At 35.9% G+C, this 17100-nt stretch overlaps 1 protein-coding gene across 2 annotated transcripts in view; it reads right to left on the reverse strand.

The window, feature by feature from the left end:
- The window catches only part of stard8 (StAR related lipid transfer domain containing 8), an 81401-nt gene extending 65533 nt beyond the window's left edge, over positions 1-15868 (reverse strand). Inside the window, exons 1-2 of one of the 2 annotated variants that reach the window (XM_073839674.1) lie at positions 15737-15868; positions 14421-14451 (exon numbers count right to left, since the gene is read on the reverse strand). In XM_073839674.1, the coding sequence (XP_073695775.1) occupies positions 14421-14451; positions 15737-15781 (76 nt within the window). In that variant the 5' untranslated portion in view covers positions 15782-15868. Of the gene's footprint in view, positions 1-10429; positions 10742-14420; positions 14452-15736 lie in introns of those variants that run through there. The other variant, XM_073839673.1, reaches the window with a different exon arrangement.
- Between the last annotated feature and the right edge of the window lie 1232 nt (positions 15869-17100).

Genomic DNA, 17100 nt, shown 5'->3' on the forward strand with positions numbered 1-17100 from the left:
TGTCTAGCTCTGTGTGAACTGCGTGAAAAACTTTCATCTCATTTTCTTCTCCAAATTCAAAATAGTCCTATATCGCCGTTTTAACTTTTTTGTAAAGGTCGTTTGATCTCTGCATGTTCACTTCGTAAACACTGGGTCGGTACTTTTGCAGTGATGTAGGATGATTTTAAAGGTGGAGGAGAAAATGAGAGGTCTACGTTCTACATTCAACCTACCCTAACTGTCTTGAACCAGAATACACAGTTCACACAAATCTAGACAAGATGAGCATTTGAGGTTAAAAAGTAAACAAATTGTTAATTTTTTTAGAAAATGATCGATCGTTTCGCTAGATAAGACCCTTCATCCTCAGCTGGGGTCATTCAGAGCTGCATTTAAAATGCATTTTGGAAGTTCAAACTCGGGGGCACCATAGAAGTCCACTATATGGCAAGAAATACTGAAATGTTTTCCTTAAAAAACTATTTTTTTTAGGACTAAAGACAGAAAGAAAGACATGAACATCTTTGATGTCAAGAGCGTGAGTACATTATCTGTAAATTTTTGTTTTGGAAGTGTACTTCTTTATCCATAAAATTCAAAATACAGGTAAAACGCCTATAAAAAATCTATATGAAAATATTTTAATACAGTACACTGTGTCTTGCTTTAATTTTTTTACAGTACAGATTTTTTTTAAATGGCTGAGAGGAGCAGTTAAATGGCACAAGTATGTCCTGATTTTACTCAATCAATTCTGATTGGATCAAAGTTTAGACATTCTGTACAGTCATTTCCTGTTCCCTGGGATTTGCTGTCATTCCTTAGGTCCTGTGAGAGTGAGGGGAAAGGAAAGGAGTGGTATAGAAGAGGGGGAAGGACAGACAGTTCAGGAAACAAGGGATCAGACAGGAAAACACAAAGGAAAATGTCACGGCACGAAAAGGGTGTGGCGTTGTCATACACGCATCACTTCCTTTTCGATGGGCCTCTTTGATGTCTATCAGCAACAGACAGGCAACACACAAACAAACACATACTCGCGCACCCCAGATACAAAGAAACGGGGAGCGGGACAAAAGTGAAACAGACCATGAGAGAATCACGAGTGTGAGATAGACAGACGATGTAATCTGAAAGAGGAAATGAATGACACTGAGTGACTCAGCTTTGACCTCACATTCCCAAAAACTGATGGACACTAAAATACTCTGAAGCCAATCATTGTACGCTAAAGGCAATGTCAGCTCACAAACTGTGACAAACTGAGCAGAAGATGGCCACATCAATCTGCCCCTCTTTCAAATACACTATCACTTTACATATGCACACCTATACATACACAGAGCATTATCAGCACACACGGACCTACTGCTACACACAGCATTTCCACTTCAAACACAACATCACACACACACACACACACACAAAATCTAGAAAGAAAACTAAGAAAAAATTCGAAAGCCGCTTCAAACGCTTTAGATTTCTTCAAACCTGTGTGCTTTCTTGTGTGCATTTTTAAGCAGTGTGTGCGTTTAGAACTTGCAAACCCAAAATATTTACTGTTGATAAAATGACCTAATATGACAGATTTATTAAATTTTCTTTAAAAAAGCAAAGCAAATCCAATCAAATCTACAACATGTATAGGCATTCACACCAACGCAAATGGTATGCATGAAAATTGGCTGAGATTGCCAAATTCAGTATGTTATTCAGACCAACAGGATAAATGAAAAAGCAAATTCACTCTCTGACAGCAAGTGGCATTTTTAGAAAAGCAGTAATCTCCCTGTATACAAAGTACTTTGAACAGATGCATTCAAATTAAACTTTATCAGCACAAATTTTCATGACATTGGGTTATGAACAGAGAACTGGTTTTGATTCAAAACACTAACGCTAATAAGTAACTGAACTAATAGATGAAAATTAATGGAAACTATGATGAAAAATGCTTCTTAATAAACTCCCCCCATCACTAAAAATAAGATGACGAGACTAAAATTGTTGACTATAAGACAAGACTAAAATGTTTTCAAATTAAAATTACTAAAATTTTAGACTAAAATTAAAAATTAAAACTTAAGGAGACACAATATTATTGAAGACTGCTGTACAAGCCTCTACTACTTGAGCTTTCAGGTGTGCGGGTTCCAGATATCAAGAGTTCAAATTCTCAAAATTAGGGGTTCTCTGTTAAAAATGGTACAGGTTCTGCCGGGTGTTTTGCAATCTAACAGCCATGTGTATGCGCTCAACTTTTTACCGTGGAAGCACCAAGCGTGATATTCGTCTTAAATAAAAGTGTCAATTAGCCAGGCTGTTCTGTCATGAGATCTCTACTATATAATTTGCGATTGTGGTTGCTGAATAAATGCACTTACTCAACCACTGTTGTTTTAATGGAGAAACACTATTGAAATGTGGAACTACTATTAGGAATTTGTTATAATAGGCCTATTTTTGGTTTGTTATACAAGTTTTCATAATGTAGACAGAGATACTGCATATCTAAGAGTGTGTTCACACTTGTCATGTCTGATTCCATTAAAATGAACCCTGGTGAAATTGCTCTGTTAGTGCGGTTCATTTGAGTAAGTATTAACGCTGCCATCCGAACCCAGGTGCACACCAAACAAGCAGACCGAGACCGCTAAAAAGGTGGGTCTCGGTCCGCTTCCAAACGAACTCTATGCAGTTCGAATGAAATATGAATGCAACACGAACAAAAAACAGGAAGTAATGACAAGATGCGACGCTATGCGACAATTTCACAAAGCGAACAAGCGGTGTATCTCGGGCTGGATGATAAATCAAACGATATTGTGAGGCACGTTTAGTCAATGAAGCCGGTACTTTGATTAGTAGTAAATCTCCATCATGTGCGTTCCGCTCAGGTTCCGCTGGAGCGGCAATTAATACACAGAGACGTATATCTCTGACAAGCTACGCCAAATCGCGCTCAAAATCGAATGCGAATCAAATTTGATTTTGAGCGCGATTTGACTAAACGCGCCTCACAATATTGTTCGATTTATCGTCCAGCCCTAGGTGTATCCAAAACAAAACAGGCAGAGATTAAACGTAGAGCAACGAGTAGGTAAGTGCCTTGGATGAGCTCTTTGTGAGTCCACAGGTGGTGAAAATGAAAATGCACACAACAATGAGCACACTTAGTCCAGCAGACGGCATTGCGTGTATTTGACTTAAAGCGGCAATCAGCAGACCCTGAATGGGTGAATGTATTAGGGCTGCACGATATATCGAAAAAATATCGTTATCGCGATAACAGTGTACGCGATATTGGTATCGCAAAGAGTGGCGATAAATGACATTTAATTTATGTGCCAAACATTTGTGCATTGCATGCAAAGGTTGTCCTTATTTGACCAAACAGATGGGCGCTTACTATCTTTATACCCGCCTCCCAAGTAGGTGCTATAATTGTTATTGGCTAGACCGGGCGAAATGGTGAACCTGGTCGCTCAGAGCAGAGAATGAAAAATAAATACGGCAGGAGTATGAAGGGATGACAGCAGCGACAAACTGGTGCCTAAAAAGAATTGTATGTCTGAAATATGCATGGCTCAAAATTGCGACCGTTTTGGTCGCATATGCTCCCAAAATTTAATCTTCGCGACCTCAAATTATATTTAGGAGCATCTGTGCCAGTGCAAGAAATTGTTGTGGTGCGACTTGGTTTCAATTCTTTACAAAACTTTCGCTAGCCTAACTACTGCACAGACTGCTGTGAGCTGATGCAGGGACAGGTTCACCGTTCTCTCCAACATTACATAACCATTTAAAATTAATCTTTATATTATTAGCTTTAATGAAGACACTGCGCTCCGCTGAACTAGGAACAGGCCGTTTTTTCTTCTCTCAACCAACCTTTGTTCCTCTCAGCAGCCGAGTTCCACTCACACAGGGGCGTACTTTCCACTGGGGACACGATTTTCAAAGTCCTGTTTGTGTCCTCCAACTTTCAAAAGGTTTTGTTAAAGTAATCTCTTGTATTGTAGAATGCACGCTCAGCGCCACCGAGAGTTGAGCGATAGTTAAAACGAAACCAAAAGTAAAACACGCACCCACATTCAAAAGCAATTTTAATACCCTGCGTTTAGAGAGCGACTCCCCAATGCGCGCAAATTAGGCTACATAAAATATCTAGGCTGTTATTAGTATGTGGGCTCTATTAAGTTTTGTAGTTGTCTATAACTCTGTATCATACCTAAAATTCGGTCTCTATTTGCACTTTGAATATTGAAAGAGTAGCCTACTTTGATTATGGCTGCATAATAAAGAACGGTGTCATTTATTTTTTGTTATTTATACTGTAGATTGCTTAAAAATGCAGTGCTTGTCTCTAATTTAAATGGCTGTACCTGTAATAGAGAAAATAAACATTTTGTTCATGTACTCATTTTCATTCATTCTTGTCCCTTGCTTAGGGCATAAAATAAATTTATAAAAAGGTTTTCAGAATGAGCCAGGGGAGTTGCTAGACCTAAAGCTCTACTGGGGCACAGGCCCCCATTACTCGTTAATTCAGTTGTTGCATGTAGTTTAATGTCTTTATTTTGGCATTATCAGTGTAAATTATAACTCAAATTTAAGATTTAATTGGGGCACAGCATATTTTTACTGGGGCACGTGTTTAAAAGATGCTCTTGAGTGTACATGTTACATGTAAATAAAAAGTAATGTCAGAATATCTGTAGAGGTTTTAAGACATTCATAGTGTTTTAAAGTCAATTTTTGCAACTTCATTTACTTTTTTTGTAGCCTGAATTACATTTAATTCGGATGACAGATGAATATCTATTACCTGTTTATTTTAGTATGATCATTACATATATAAATGATAAAAAATAGATAATAATAATAATAATAATCATTTAAAAAAGCATTTCTCTAGGGAAAATTATATATTGCAAGAAATATCTTTATCGCAATATTCAACACCAATATTGCATATTTTACCAATATCGTGCAGCCCTAGAATGTATCACTATTCCCTTAGCTACGGTATCTTTAGGTTCGCTGTCAAAAGTGCCAGTGTGAACGCTAAGAGGACCAGACCCAAATGTATCATTTTCCTTTTTGGTCCAGACCAGATAAACCAAACAAACCAAACTACAAAGGGTGAACACACCCTAAGTCTTCGATATTAATTTATGTATTAAATAAACCATGTGTAAACCAGTTGACATTTTATTGATTCGTGCTTGTTGGTGAAAGTGCAATACATGATATGCAAAAAGAAATTTCTCAAATGACAACAATCATTATGATTATAATTTTGAGCATAAATAATTGTATCAGTTTAACCATTATGCAGTATGGTGAAAATGTGACTAAGATTTTATTGACGGACGGAAGTTTCGGAGGCAGTGTGTAAACCAGTTGACTAAATGTCTGAACATTTTAGTATCATTTAGTCAACTGGTTTACACACTGACTCCGAATCGTCCGTCATAACAAAAAAATCAGATCAGGTTCGATTATCTGCATTTTCGTATCCGTAGCAAGCATTTTGATAGGAAAGAATCAAGACTATTAAAAAAAAATGCATATACGGACATTTCGGACTAAATTTTAAATAAATTTAAAAGACTAACCCCCCAGTTTCACAGACAAGACTTAAATCCTAGTCCAAGACTAAAATGCATATCTTGGCTGTTTTAACTTCAAACTTAGATGGATTGATGTTAAAATATGTCAGTTCCATTGTTTTGTCTCAAGATGCACATAAGTAATGTTTTTATCTAAGGCAAGTTTAGACTTAATCTAAGCCCTGTCTGTGAAACTGGGCCCCAAGTCTAAATAAAAAAATAAAAAAAATGCCTGACAAAATTTAACACTATGACTCACTTACTAAACCACATTTGAAATTAGAAATGACTTAGTCATTCGTCAACAGGCTGCGGAGGACAGCACATGCTATATAAAGTGCATTTTGTTTTTTCTTTTTCAAATGTGCAAAATAAAATGAAAAATAAACAGAATCATGAAGAGAAATCAGAATTATTATATTTCCTCTGACTTTCATCCCTGGAAATCAACTGGAATGAAGGAAGGAATCAATCAATCAATAAATAAAATTATAATTTATTTAAAGAATTACACACTAGACATAGAAAACTTTACATTTCTGTAAACATAAAATAACACATAAATCCTTAAATTCTTATGACCATTTCACTGAACTCTCCCTAGTCAAAATCACTATCATCATCCAAGAAACACAAGGTAACATCAAACATGCAGCGTGTGGCCTGTCTAGTCACCAGCCTGTCTAGAGCTCCAAGAACAGCTGTTACTTAAGTATTTCCCTTACACACACACACACACTCAAATACCACCCTCACGAGCACAAGCACACTCCCACACACACACAAGATGTTTCTGCATGGCCGTAACTGCAGTGACCTTTCTTTAACAAGGCCTCAGAAATTCAGCACACACACACACACACAAAGAAATTACAGTAATGAGAAAGAGAAAAATAATGAAAAAGAATGTGAGAACGTGTTACACGATCAACTTCCTCTTGCAGAGGCTTGTGGGCTGTTTGCACTTTACTGTTTGTTTGCTTTGTACTTTCATGGCCTTTTGTATGTCTGTGTCTGTTGTGTTGTGATATGCAGCTCTCACTAAGGTTCTTGCAGCAGGGGTTTGAAAAACAGTGGTTTCCTCTGTGGCATTTTACAGCTGTCTGGATACAGACGACAAACACAGGAGCAGAAATCAACATCATCAAACAGTTATTTTCAGATGCACCAGAGAAGATCAGAGTGTCAATTTTATTTAAGGTTAGTCTAGCCAGACCACTGAGACCTCATCAGACCAACGAACCTGACCAAATATCGACCCAACGGGTCAAGATACAACTGAGATCTCATCCACACAATCTCACATGTCTCTGTTTGACTTCATTTTTTTTTTTCCCCAAGTACTTGCAGGCATGAGATTAGAACTAAACCACTGACAGCAGCACAGATAAAGTATTTGCTCCTGTGCAGACTAGATGTCAAATCATACAGTTGTATAACTGTTGTTTTTTGTTTTGTTTTTGACTACAATTTACCAATACATTTCTGCCGAAGTTTCTAATGTGCACTTAATGTTTCAAATTATTCAAAATTAGCATAAAAGTATAATACAATTAGAGCTACAAAACGATTACTTGCAATGAATCGATTTTATTTTTTAAAAAGTCTCTTATGCTCATCAGAAGTCTATTTATTTGATCAAAAATACAGAAAAAAGTAATATTATGAAATATTATTGCAATTCAAAATAACATTTTTTTTATTTAAATATACTTTAAAATATAATTTATTTCTGTGATGCAAAGCTAAATTGTCATCAGCCATTACTCTAGTCTTCAGTGTCACATGATCCTTCAGAAATCATTCTAATATACCGATTTATTATTTTTATCATCAATGTTGAAAACAGTTGTGCTGCTAATTTTTTTTTTTTTAGAACCTGTGATACTTTTATCAGGATTCTTAGATAAATAAAAGTTTAAAAAGAACAGTATTTTTTCAAACTATAAATCCAAACTGTATATAAATATATAAAATATTTTTCAACAATATAGGTCTTTGCAATCACTTATCAATTTAACACATCCTTGCTAATTAAAAGTAATAATTTCTTTATGAAAAAGAAAGAATTAAAATGTACTGACCCTAAACTTTTGAACAGTAGTGTATATTGTTAGAAAAGATTTCTATTTTAAATAAATGCTGTACTTTTGAAAAAAAGTAATGAATCCTGAAAAAAAAAAAAAAAAAGTGTCACCGGTTCCAAAAAGAATAAAAAAAAACACTTTCCAGCACTGATAATAAATCAGGTTATTATCAGTTAACCTGAAGGTTAATGTGACACTGAATACTGGACTAATGAGGCTGAAAAATTCAGCTTAGTTCACAGAAATAAATTATATTTTGAATGTATATTAAAATAAAAGAACGTTGTTTTATATTGTAATAATATTTCACAATATTACATTTTTTTCTGCATTTTTGATCAAATAAACGCAGCCTTGATTAGCATAAGAAACTTATTAAAAATCTTACTGATACCAAACTTTTGACCAGCAGTGTATATATATTCATACATATACACAGTACACAAACATATAGTATGTATACAGTATGTAAAAACTTTATTTTAAACCGAATAACTGGGCTAATTGTTTTGCAGCTCTAAATAAAATAACTGACAACGTACAATCTAGAGATCACAATCTCATCTAACAAGGAAAAGAAAGTACACCAAGCTTATTGGGACAAATATCTCTGTGTTTCTTTCTATATGTGATAGTAACACAAATAGCCAATAAAATAAGGTTTCAGTTTTCTGTAATAAGGTAAATGAAAGATAGGACTTTTTTTTTACGTTGCAACACTGGGTTTTTTCATGCTCGCTTCCTCTCAGCTGACATTCGGTAGAGGTTATTACTGAATGTCAATCAACACATGACAACCGACAGAAACCTAGAGAGACGGACCATCCACAAGTTCAAACCATAAAGCCACAGCAGCACGTATGACACACTTAATCCCTCCATTCAAAAGAGTCATATCATGCCTTTCGCTCTGCATATCCTTCTGAAACCAGTTTGAAACCAGTCAGTTTTGTAGACTGTTTGTGAATGATGGTCCAGTTAAAACAGAAAAACGAGAGCTCACAGTAAAGGTTACCTCATTTCGCATGCAAATATGACATTACATGAGACTCTTAAAGGCCCAGCGACAAAAAAAGGTAAAAACTAAACCTAAAAAATATTTTAAAAGTGGCTTCAGATGGTCTTAGCTTCAAAGTGACCCAAAACATTGCTTAAAATTCTTTTATTTGACATACTTTGGTCAAGGATAAACCTGCTCATCACATGCTCATTAAACAAATCACATGAAAGAGGAAACGCAAATTCTCTGTAAAGCAGTTGACTCCTACTTTTAATGTCAAAACTCCCTTTCACAATGACAAACACAACCCTGTCCTCTGGGGCAAACATGATAGAAGTCCTACTACTTCTAAAGACAGGCGGGTTAATTACAGCAACTGGAAAACTCATTAAGATAATCACAGACTCATTGGAAATGTGAAACTTGCAGTGTCATGTTTGTAATGAGATCAGCGGAAAGTTGACTCATAAATGAAAAAAAAAAAGCAGGGATTGTTAAAAGACCAAAAATGTGAACACATATATGCCAGCTATGTTAATTGAAGGCAAAAAAATCTTCCTTTCTTTCTGCAGATAAAAGCTTTGCGGGCAGCCAAAGGTGATTATCAGCAGTGCTATGTTAATGTATATGTATGCAGAAACGGGCTGTGTCTCAAAAACCAACCTGAGATTCCTTTCTAAACTGCACTTCTGAACATCATGTGACTGCGGCAACTGTCTAGGTAGGAAGCATTATGTTTTGAAACACAGTGAGTAAACAGATTCAAGGAGAGTAGTGTAAACTGATCTTTTACTGCCTCAACTCACACCTAGCTCTCTGTTCATGTATTTTCCACAGTCGCGTGCGTGTGGTTGTTGGCCTCTAACAGATGAATAGATCTCTTATTGCAGCAGCATGTAAAAACGTGGCAGCGCTTGCACACTCAAAAAACTATTTTATAGCTGACCTTTACAATATTTTACTATGGTAAACATAGCTTTGGCCAAAATATCAGTTACTGTGACTACACCCTGCTGAAAAAAAAATCTATATAGAAACCATCACATAAATTATAATGGTTTCCACTACAAATACTATTACAAACCATCAACTTTTATCCATTAAAACTATTAAAACATGTTTTAGTAGTGTGTTTTGGGACATATTCCATTAGGAATTAGTAGTTTTAACAAGCCACCAATAGAAGGTGACCAATTACCAGTAGAAACCCACAGGGTCCATTACAGTTTTTAGTAAAACCAATACTAGTCTTATTATAACCAGTAAAACCATTACAAATTGTGTGATGGTGTATTATTTATTTATTTATTTATTTATTTTTGCCGCAGGGCAGTTATTGCTTAATATACTGTAAAAAATAACTTTATACAAGCCTGCTGCCACTAAAAATGAAGAAATTCGTATGAAACTATTTGATTATAAAGAAGTAATCAATACCTTTATTGAAACCATGATTACCACTGTAATTTCTAAGGGTTCAGCAATGCATGAAGGAAATCCCAAGGGACTGGTTCCGTTAATCCAACACCATTATTACACATACAGCATTTACATACATTTTATAATGCATCAAACATATCTGCTTTATAATTAAAGAAAACACATATAATCATATAGAAAGCAATCTTGGACACGCACTCGTGCCCCGTTTAACGGTTTTAATAAACTGCTGTCTCACCCGATGCCTTAAGAAAATCTCACTCTCCTCCAAAAAAAAAAAAAAATCGATTTTCTGTAAAACTTACCCGCTATTTGCCGCTGTTTTGCCTTCCTCCGCAGTAAAGTCAGGGCTCTGTATGTAGATTCTCTGAACTGTGAGGTTAGAGATCGCGCTTGTTGGCCATTGCAGCTTTTATCCATTTCCAAACTCCTTCGCCAACTCTCTCCTGACTTCTGAACTTAACTTTTAACCCTGGACTTTCTCTTTGTGAGGCTTTTTAAGTGTACGAAGTCTTAGTCCTGAGACGAAGCAGTGGTTATTCATGCTGCTTCGTCATTAGATGTTAGCATTACCGTTTCATTTCTTTAAAAAACTCTAATTAAAAGGACTTTCCGTGGACGCTGCCCTGTAACCATTCAAACCGCTAAGCATCACGGGACATGAAGTCTTCCTCACGTGTGCGTCTTTTGACTGTTTCCGTGCTGACGCCCTGCCTTTTTTAAACAGTCCCAAGCTGTTTAAACGGTGGAGTCATGCTTGTTGCAATGCTATGCCTATTTTAAGTCTTGTTTAGGCATAAGGACACACTTTAAATGCACCCAGACCAAGTCTATTACTTTTGAAATGTAATTTTGGAATTGGCATAAACATTTTAACAAGATTCAAACTGGTATAAACAAATATATTTCATAACATATAATAACCTTATAAATGTCAGATATAAACGTTTTGCATATCAAGAAAGACAATGTGTCCCCAAATCTTATATCATGCACTTATGTCACGATTTGGTAAGTTTCTTGGATGTGTGGCCATATTGGCAATACTTGGATGTACAGCATGGACTGAATGGTTAATGTACTACTGAATAAATTGTTCTGCTAATTTATGCTGTTTAAACCACGGAAAAACTTGTGGAAGCTGCTAAATCATAGAGAATGACTTAGTAAGCAGAAATATTTGTGACAAACTAAAGTTAATAGGTGATAAAAATACGTACAAGCAGTATTGAGATACCTGACCGGAAAGGATAAGAACATATACAAATGTTGTCAAGATTCTTGCGGTGGAAATCCTGGTTCAGTTTGGCCTACCACAAACACCCTTTGTTCCTCAGACAGGATTTTTGCACTCCTTGATTTGTTATAACTTTTGGCAGTCTATAGTACTTCAAATGTTTTTCCTGGCCCGACCGATAAGTACAACTCAAAACATGACAATAATTGACCATTTTAAGCAGCAATAATTAGCAAAATATGCGAGTTTTGTTCAGTTCAGTGGCATTGTTTATGTTCAATCCCACCAATATGGCAGACTGATTATGTGTTGTAAAAACACTCTGTAGCTAAATAATGATAGACTAATTCATGTTTAATTTTAACTAGGTTTTTAATATAATTCAAATATAGTTTTTCCACATAATGTGTCTTTAAAAAAAAAAAAAGTCATTTCACATATGTCCTGTTTTCCTCATGTCTTGGTAAAAAAACTGGTGTTATACAGCCATAACATGGATATATCAAAAAAGTAACAAATTATATAGTATTTAAAGTTGTTTAAATAACATGCTGCCATTGTGGACTGATACTTCCCAGACTTTGATCTGAATGAAACTGTAAATTTACAAAGTAAACATCTCACACTCATGTTACAGTGCTTGACCAATCTATCTATTAAGTGACCAAAATGATATCTAATCTAAATCAGAATGACTGCTGGCAAGAACATTTCTAAAGTTTGTTCACATTCCAAAGAACAATGACAAGATGAAGCAATCAAACTGAATGAAAAACCATTAAGAGACCTTGACAGTAGGCTATTAAAGAACCAAGCTATTGCCCATGTGGGCTAAAGATGGCTTGTCTATGTGTAGAATTTACACCAAAAAACAACCACACACATTAGTCTGTTTGCTGAGCTTGTTCATTTGCATAGTTTGTGGGGACCTTTGCAAACAGGATGAACTGCAAACATTCTAATTAGAGTCATATAAACCATACTCATAAAGTCGCAGCAGAATCTGAACACGGTGTGCCTAAAATATACTCCCCAAAGGAACTGAATCATATTTGTTAGTCTGATCATTTTAAAAGTAGGACAAGAAAAGACTTCTAGAGTCATTTTAATGTTCCTGCAAAGACCAGCAGGTACAGTAATCATCCACATAAAACATGCATTATAAAATTAAAGCCATACTTTTTTTATTTCTAACTGTTTTTTTTTTTTTTATAGCAAGAACTTCCAGAGAGTAGCTCCGCTCCTAAAATGGCACACATAAGGAACCCCTGTGCCTCACAGTCTGTGGTGAATAATTACACATTAGATATCTCCCATGCCATCTGAGGTGTGTTATAAATAGTATGATCTACTTTCTGAGTCACGTGATCCAAAGACTGGAGACTACCATAACTTTCCTAAAATGCAACTGGGTGACAACTACAGTAGATCACTGCATGGAGAGGGTAAAGGTCAGGGAGTTCTAGAACATCTCAAACTACAGATCAAATAGTGTAAAATGCGGCTCCTCAAAATATTGGATGAGAAAAAATTAGTAGTACAAAAATAAAACAACGCCAGTATTACAAAATACAACATTGGAAAGTGTATAAATCATTCGTTTTTCTAAAGAAACATTGTCCAAAAGTGACACTAGCAGGTAAAGTTATAGCGGGAGTCCGGGAGTCCACATCTCTCTCACCTTCCCTAAGCTCATCAAGTTTTAACAGACCCCCTAAAGTGTGCTGTGAGTTTGTTGCGGGGGTAATTGAGAATGAATGGGGGAATGTCACCTGAGAAGAGGCAAAGCCTTCATCACGAAATGATTGGATATGACTGGTTATGTTCTGTGGATATGACTGTGATTGGCTCATGCGATAAATCACACCTCTTATGTTTCTGCACATTCTGCATTCACAGATCAGTCTGAATGAACATTATAATGGCGCTAATGGGAAGACTAATTAAAAAAATTAAGAAAACTCACACACTTAAGATCATTGCACACCGAGTCCGAAATTTCCATCCAAAATTGTGTCAATCACGTTTACACACTGCCTCTGAAACTTTGCCCGTCATAAAAAACGGATTACATAATCTGAGAATATTTGTTTTCTATTTGAATTGGTTCATTTAAAAGTAGACATTTCACTCCCTATAGATATATTTTGCATGTCTGTAAGGCAAGTATACAGAGTTTTGAAGTTCACAGACACGAGACGGCAGAAAGCGCATCCTGTTTGCTTTCATTATTTTACAAAAGCGCAACATTACGTTGTTATTGTGAGTGCACACAAATAAACAAGTCTTTGCAAATTCGAAAGTATTGTTTTATCTGTATGACCAAAAATGACAGAGCATTTTAAGAGCAAGTGACTGCAGCGGTGCCTCCATCTGTCATGCAGTGAGCGTGCTACTGTTCAGCTTCCACACTCCGCACAGAAACATCAATAGTGCACATTTTCTAGGTTAACATTAGATTGAGCTGATACATCTTTCAGATGAAAAACCATATTTGAAGTTGATAAATGATGGGTGAGCATTTGAATCTCCTGCCTGATGTACTATATTACCACAGAGACCAGCCGTTAACGATCTGTCAGTCATGTAAATGTAAAATGTTTAAAAAACACTAACTTGATGAGAATTATACTTGGCTTTAATAAATAGAATTGTGATTACAATGTTAATGTAAAAATATCAAATTTTTATTTATTTATTTATTTATTTTTCTGTTAGTGTAAGTAATGTTTATTTAACCAAGAAAATGTGACTGGGATATAAATTTACATTTGAATAATAATAAAAAAAAACATTGAGTACTTTGCCTCCTCATTTCAGAACACCACTGTACAACACTGAACCATGTGATATTTCCTCCATACGATCTACATTGTTTGCATACATTTTCATTAACAGTGATATTATAGAGGTGTAAGTAGTAGTAGTAAGGCTAAATAGTGTTCACTTCACTGCCAGCCATTTCCACTCACAGTCTTTTTCTAGGTGCTCTAGCAGCTGCCATGGTAATGTTGTTAGTGACAAAGCCATTCAGCTGTAATAGAATCTCACGTCCTTACCTGAGCGCTGGACACGACAGCAGGTCAGCTTCTGAAACATCAGGAAAAAATGGTACAATCATATTTGATGTAATCTAAGAACAACATCTTTGTGTCTGCTTTTCTCTGGGCACTCTCACTTGTGCTCCAACATCACCTTGATAAAATAAACCCCTAATAACAAGGATACTTGAAGTACATTTTTTACATTACAAAGCTATACAGGCTTTTCTTCAGATTAAACTCAATGTCAGACAGCTTACATGGCTTACAAATGTAGCCTGTATGGGGTCGAAAAGATAAAAAAAAAAAAAAAAGAATTGAACACTTCTATTCAGCAAAGGACGCAATAAAGTAATCATAAATGACAATGGGGAACTTCATGTTACGAAAGATTTCTTCTTTAAATCAATGCTCTTCACTTGAACTTTCTATTCATTGAAGAATTCTAGAAAAAGAGTAAAACAGCTTTCACAAAATAAGCAGCACAACTGTTTTCAACATAAAGCATGCCATTACAGGAATACATACAATTTTAAAATAGAAAACATTTATTATAAACTGTTTCTCAAATCCAGCAATTTAGTCTTGGTGAACACTCTTTTAAAAACATTTCAAAAATCTAAAAAACAGTAAAAGTAGTAATTTTATCTCTGAAATTCTGCCCAACATAGCTTATTTTGTAGTTTGTTGAGTGTGTATGTATGTGTGTGTGTACTCCTGAATCAAAGTGTGATTCTCCAGTAATTTCAGTTGAACAGACATTCCACTGTATCCTAAGTCTGCAACGGAAAAAAACTAAATATATCAGGATCTCTCACTTAGGAACGTTGTGATGTCATAAGGTTTGCAGTGTAGCCTATTGGCTAAGCAATGCGGAAAGGGTGAATGGGTGCTTTTAAAAAGACGTTGCCCTGGTAACAGAGTTTTGGCCGACTCTCACCTCACTATGAGCAGCCAGTGAGTGAGTCCAATTCAGCAAATGATCATTTCCTACACCCACTGCACCACCCAAAACACTTACACATGCTTGCAAAGTGCCTTCTAACAACAATTCACAAGTATATTCCACAAAAGATTCCTTTTTGCCCGTGTAAGATATTCATATACCGTGGTATTGAAAGAAAACCACATCCAAGAGCATCCGAAAACATGATAACTTCTGGTACTGTTTGTAAGTTTTTAGAGCATATAACGACACAGAGGTTAAAAGCAGCTGTTTTGTTTCTCAGATAGGCCTGATCTTGACAGCTGTCAGTCATAGCGTGCCTAAACATTTCTCATGCTTTTAAATCTTTACTCTGTGTTCTGTGTATCTCTCAGTCTCTCCGTCTTACCTTAGCCTGGTTGATGAGTGCTCTTAGACAGTTGACAAAAGCCATGTTCACAGGTACCCACACTGAGGGTCAGGTTCAAAAGGCAGAGGTTGAAGAGTCATGAAGGTTGCCGTATGAGTCTGTGCAGATTAACGGCTCTCTGAGAGTCTGATGGTCCGGAGTTCAGCAGCTTGAAGAGGCAGATAGGGAGGGGCCACAAGGCCGTATTTCAGCTGGCCAAGAGAAGAGATTCTCAGCATACCACTGTAGCTAGCGCTAAATGCTAACACACAGCGGGAAACGCACAGAAGCCCAGTCGAATCCGTTATCAGAACAGAGAGACCATACAGGGAGAAGCACAACATGGCAAACTTTGGAACGTTATTCCAATCTGGTATTATTTCTTTCTTTAGTGAAATACAAAAATAATGCTAGCCATTCTAGCCAACATTTTAATTCATAACAAAAATGAAAAAGATTTGTGATATAGCTCAACTTGGGATTTAGCATATGGATGATTTTATTGTGTTTTTGTCCTTTTATTTGGCAGTATAAAAAAAAATTCACAACAGTAGAGTGCAAGAATCACGCTGACATTCTGCCAAACATCTGTGTATTTTCTGTAAACATTTTGTGTATGACAGAAGAAAATAAGCGGATGGAAAAATTACAGCTTTTTCCGGTTTGGGTGAACTAGTGCTTGTATACAGAATCTCAAATGTAAACAACTTATGTAATAGCCATTTATTTAACACTCCAAAATATATTTAGTTTCAGCTAGCTTCATTGAAATGGTAAAGAGCTGTACTGTGAATTGCAAAACCATTTTTTCATTGTTATATATATAACATTAAATATTCAAATCAATTATTTTAGTACAAAAGCTAGTTTCCAATTTCACAGATTTCTTTTTTAATGTTGAAGGACTTCACATACTTCAATGAGCAGCTGAATTATTTGCTGTGAGAATAAAAATTTCCTGATAATGTACTTACCCCCATGTGATCCAAGATTCATGTCTTCCTGTCTTGAGTCGCAAAGACGCAAAGGTTTTTGAAGAAAACATTCCAGGATTTTTTTCCCATATATTGGACTTTAATGGTGGCTAACAGGTTGAAGGTCCAAATTTCAGTTTCAGTGCACGAGCCCATGCAGCTAAGGAATAAGGATCTTGTCTAGTGAAACAGTTGGTCATTTTCTTAAAACAAAAAAAATGTAAATACATTTGAACCACAAATGCTCGTCTTGCACCAGCCAGGCCTCATGCATTATGTAATCATGTTGGAAAGGTCACATGTGATGTAGGCAGAAGTACAGACCCAGTGTTTACAAAGCGAACATGCAAAGAAAGTCAAACGCCCTTTACAAAAAAGGTAAAACGACGA

This window comes from Garra rufa, chromosome 5, assembly GCF_049309525.1.
Source record: "Garra rufa chromosome 5, GarRuf1.0, whole genome shotgun sequence".
NCBI lineage: Eukaryota > Metazoa > Chordata > Actinopteri > Cypriniformes > Cyprinidae > Garra > Garra rufa.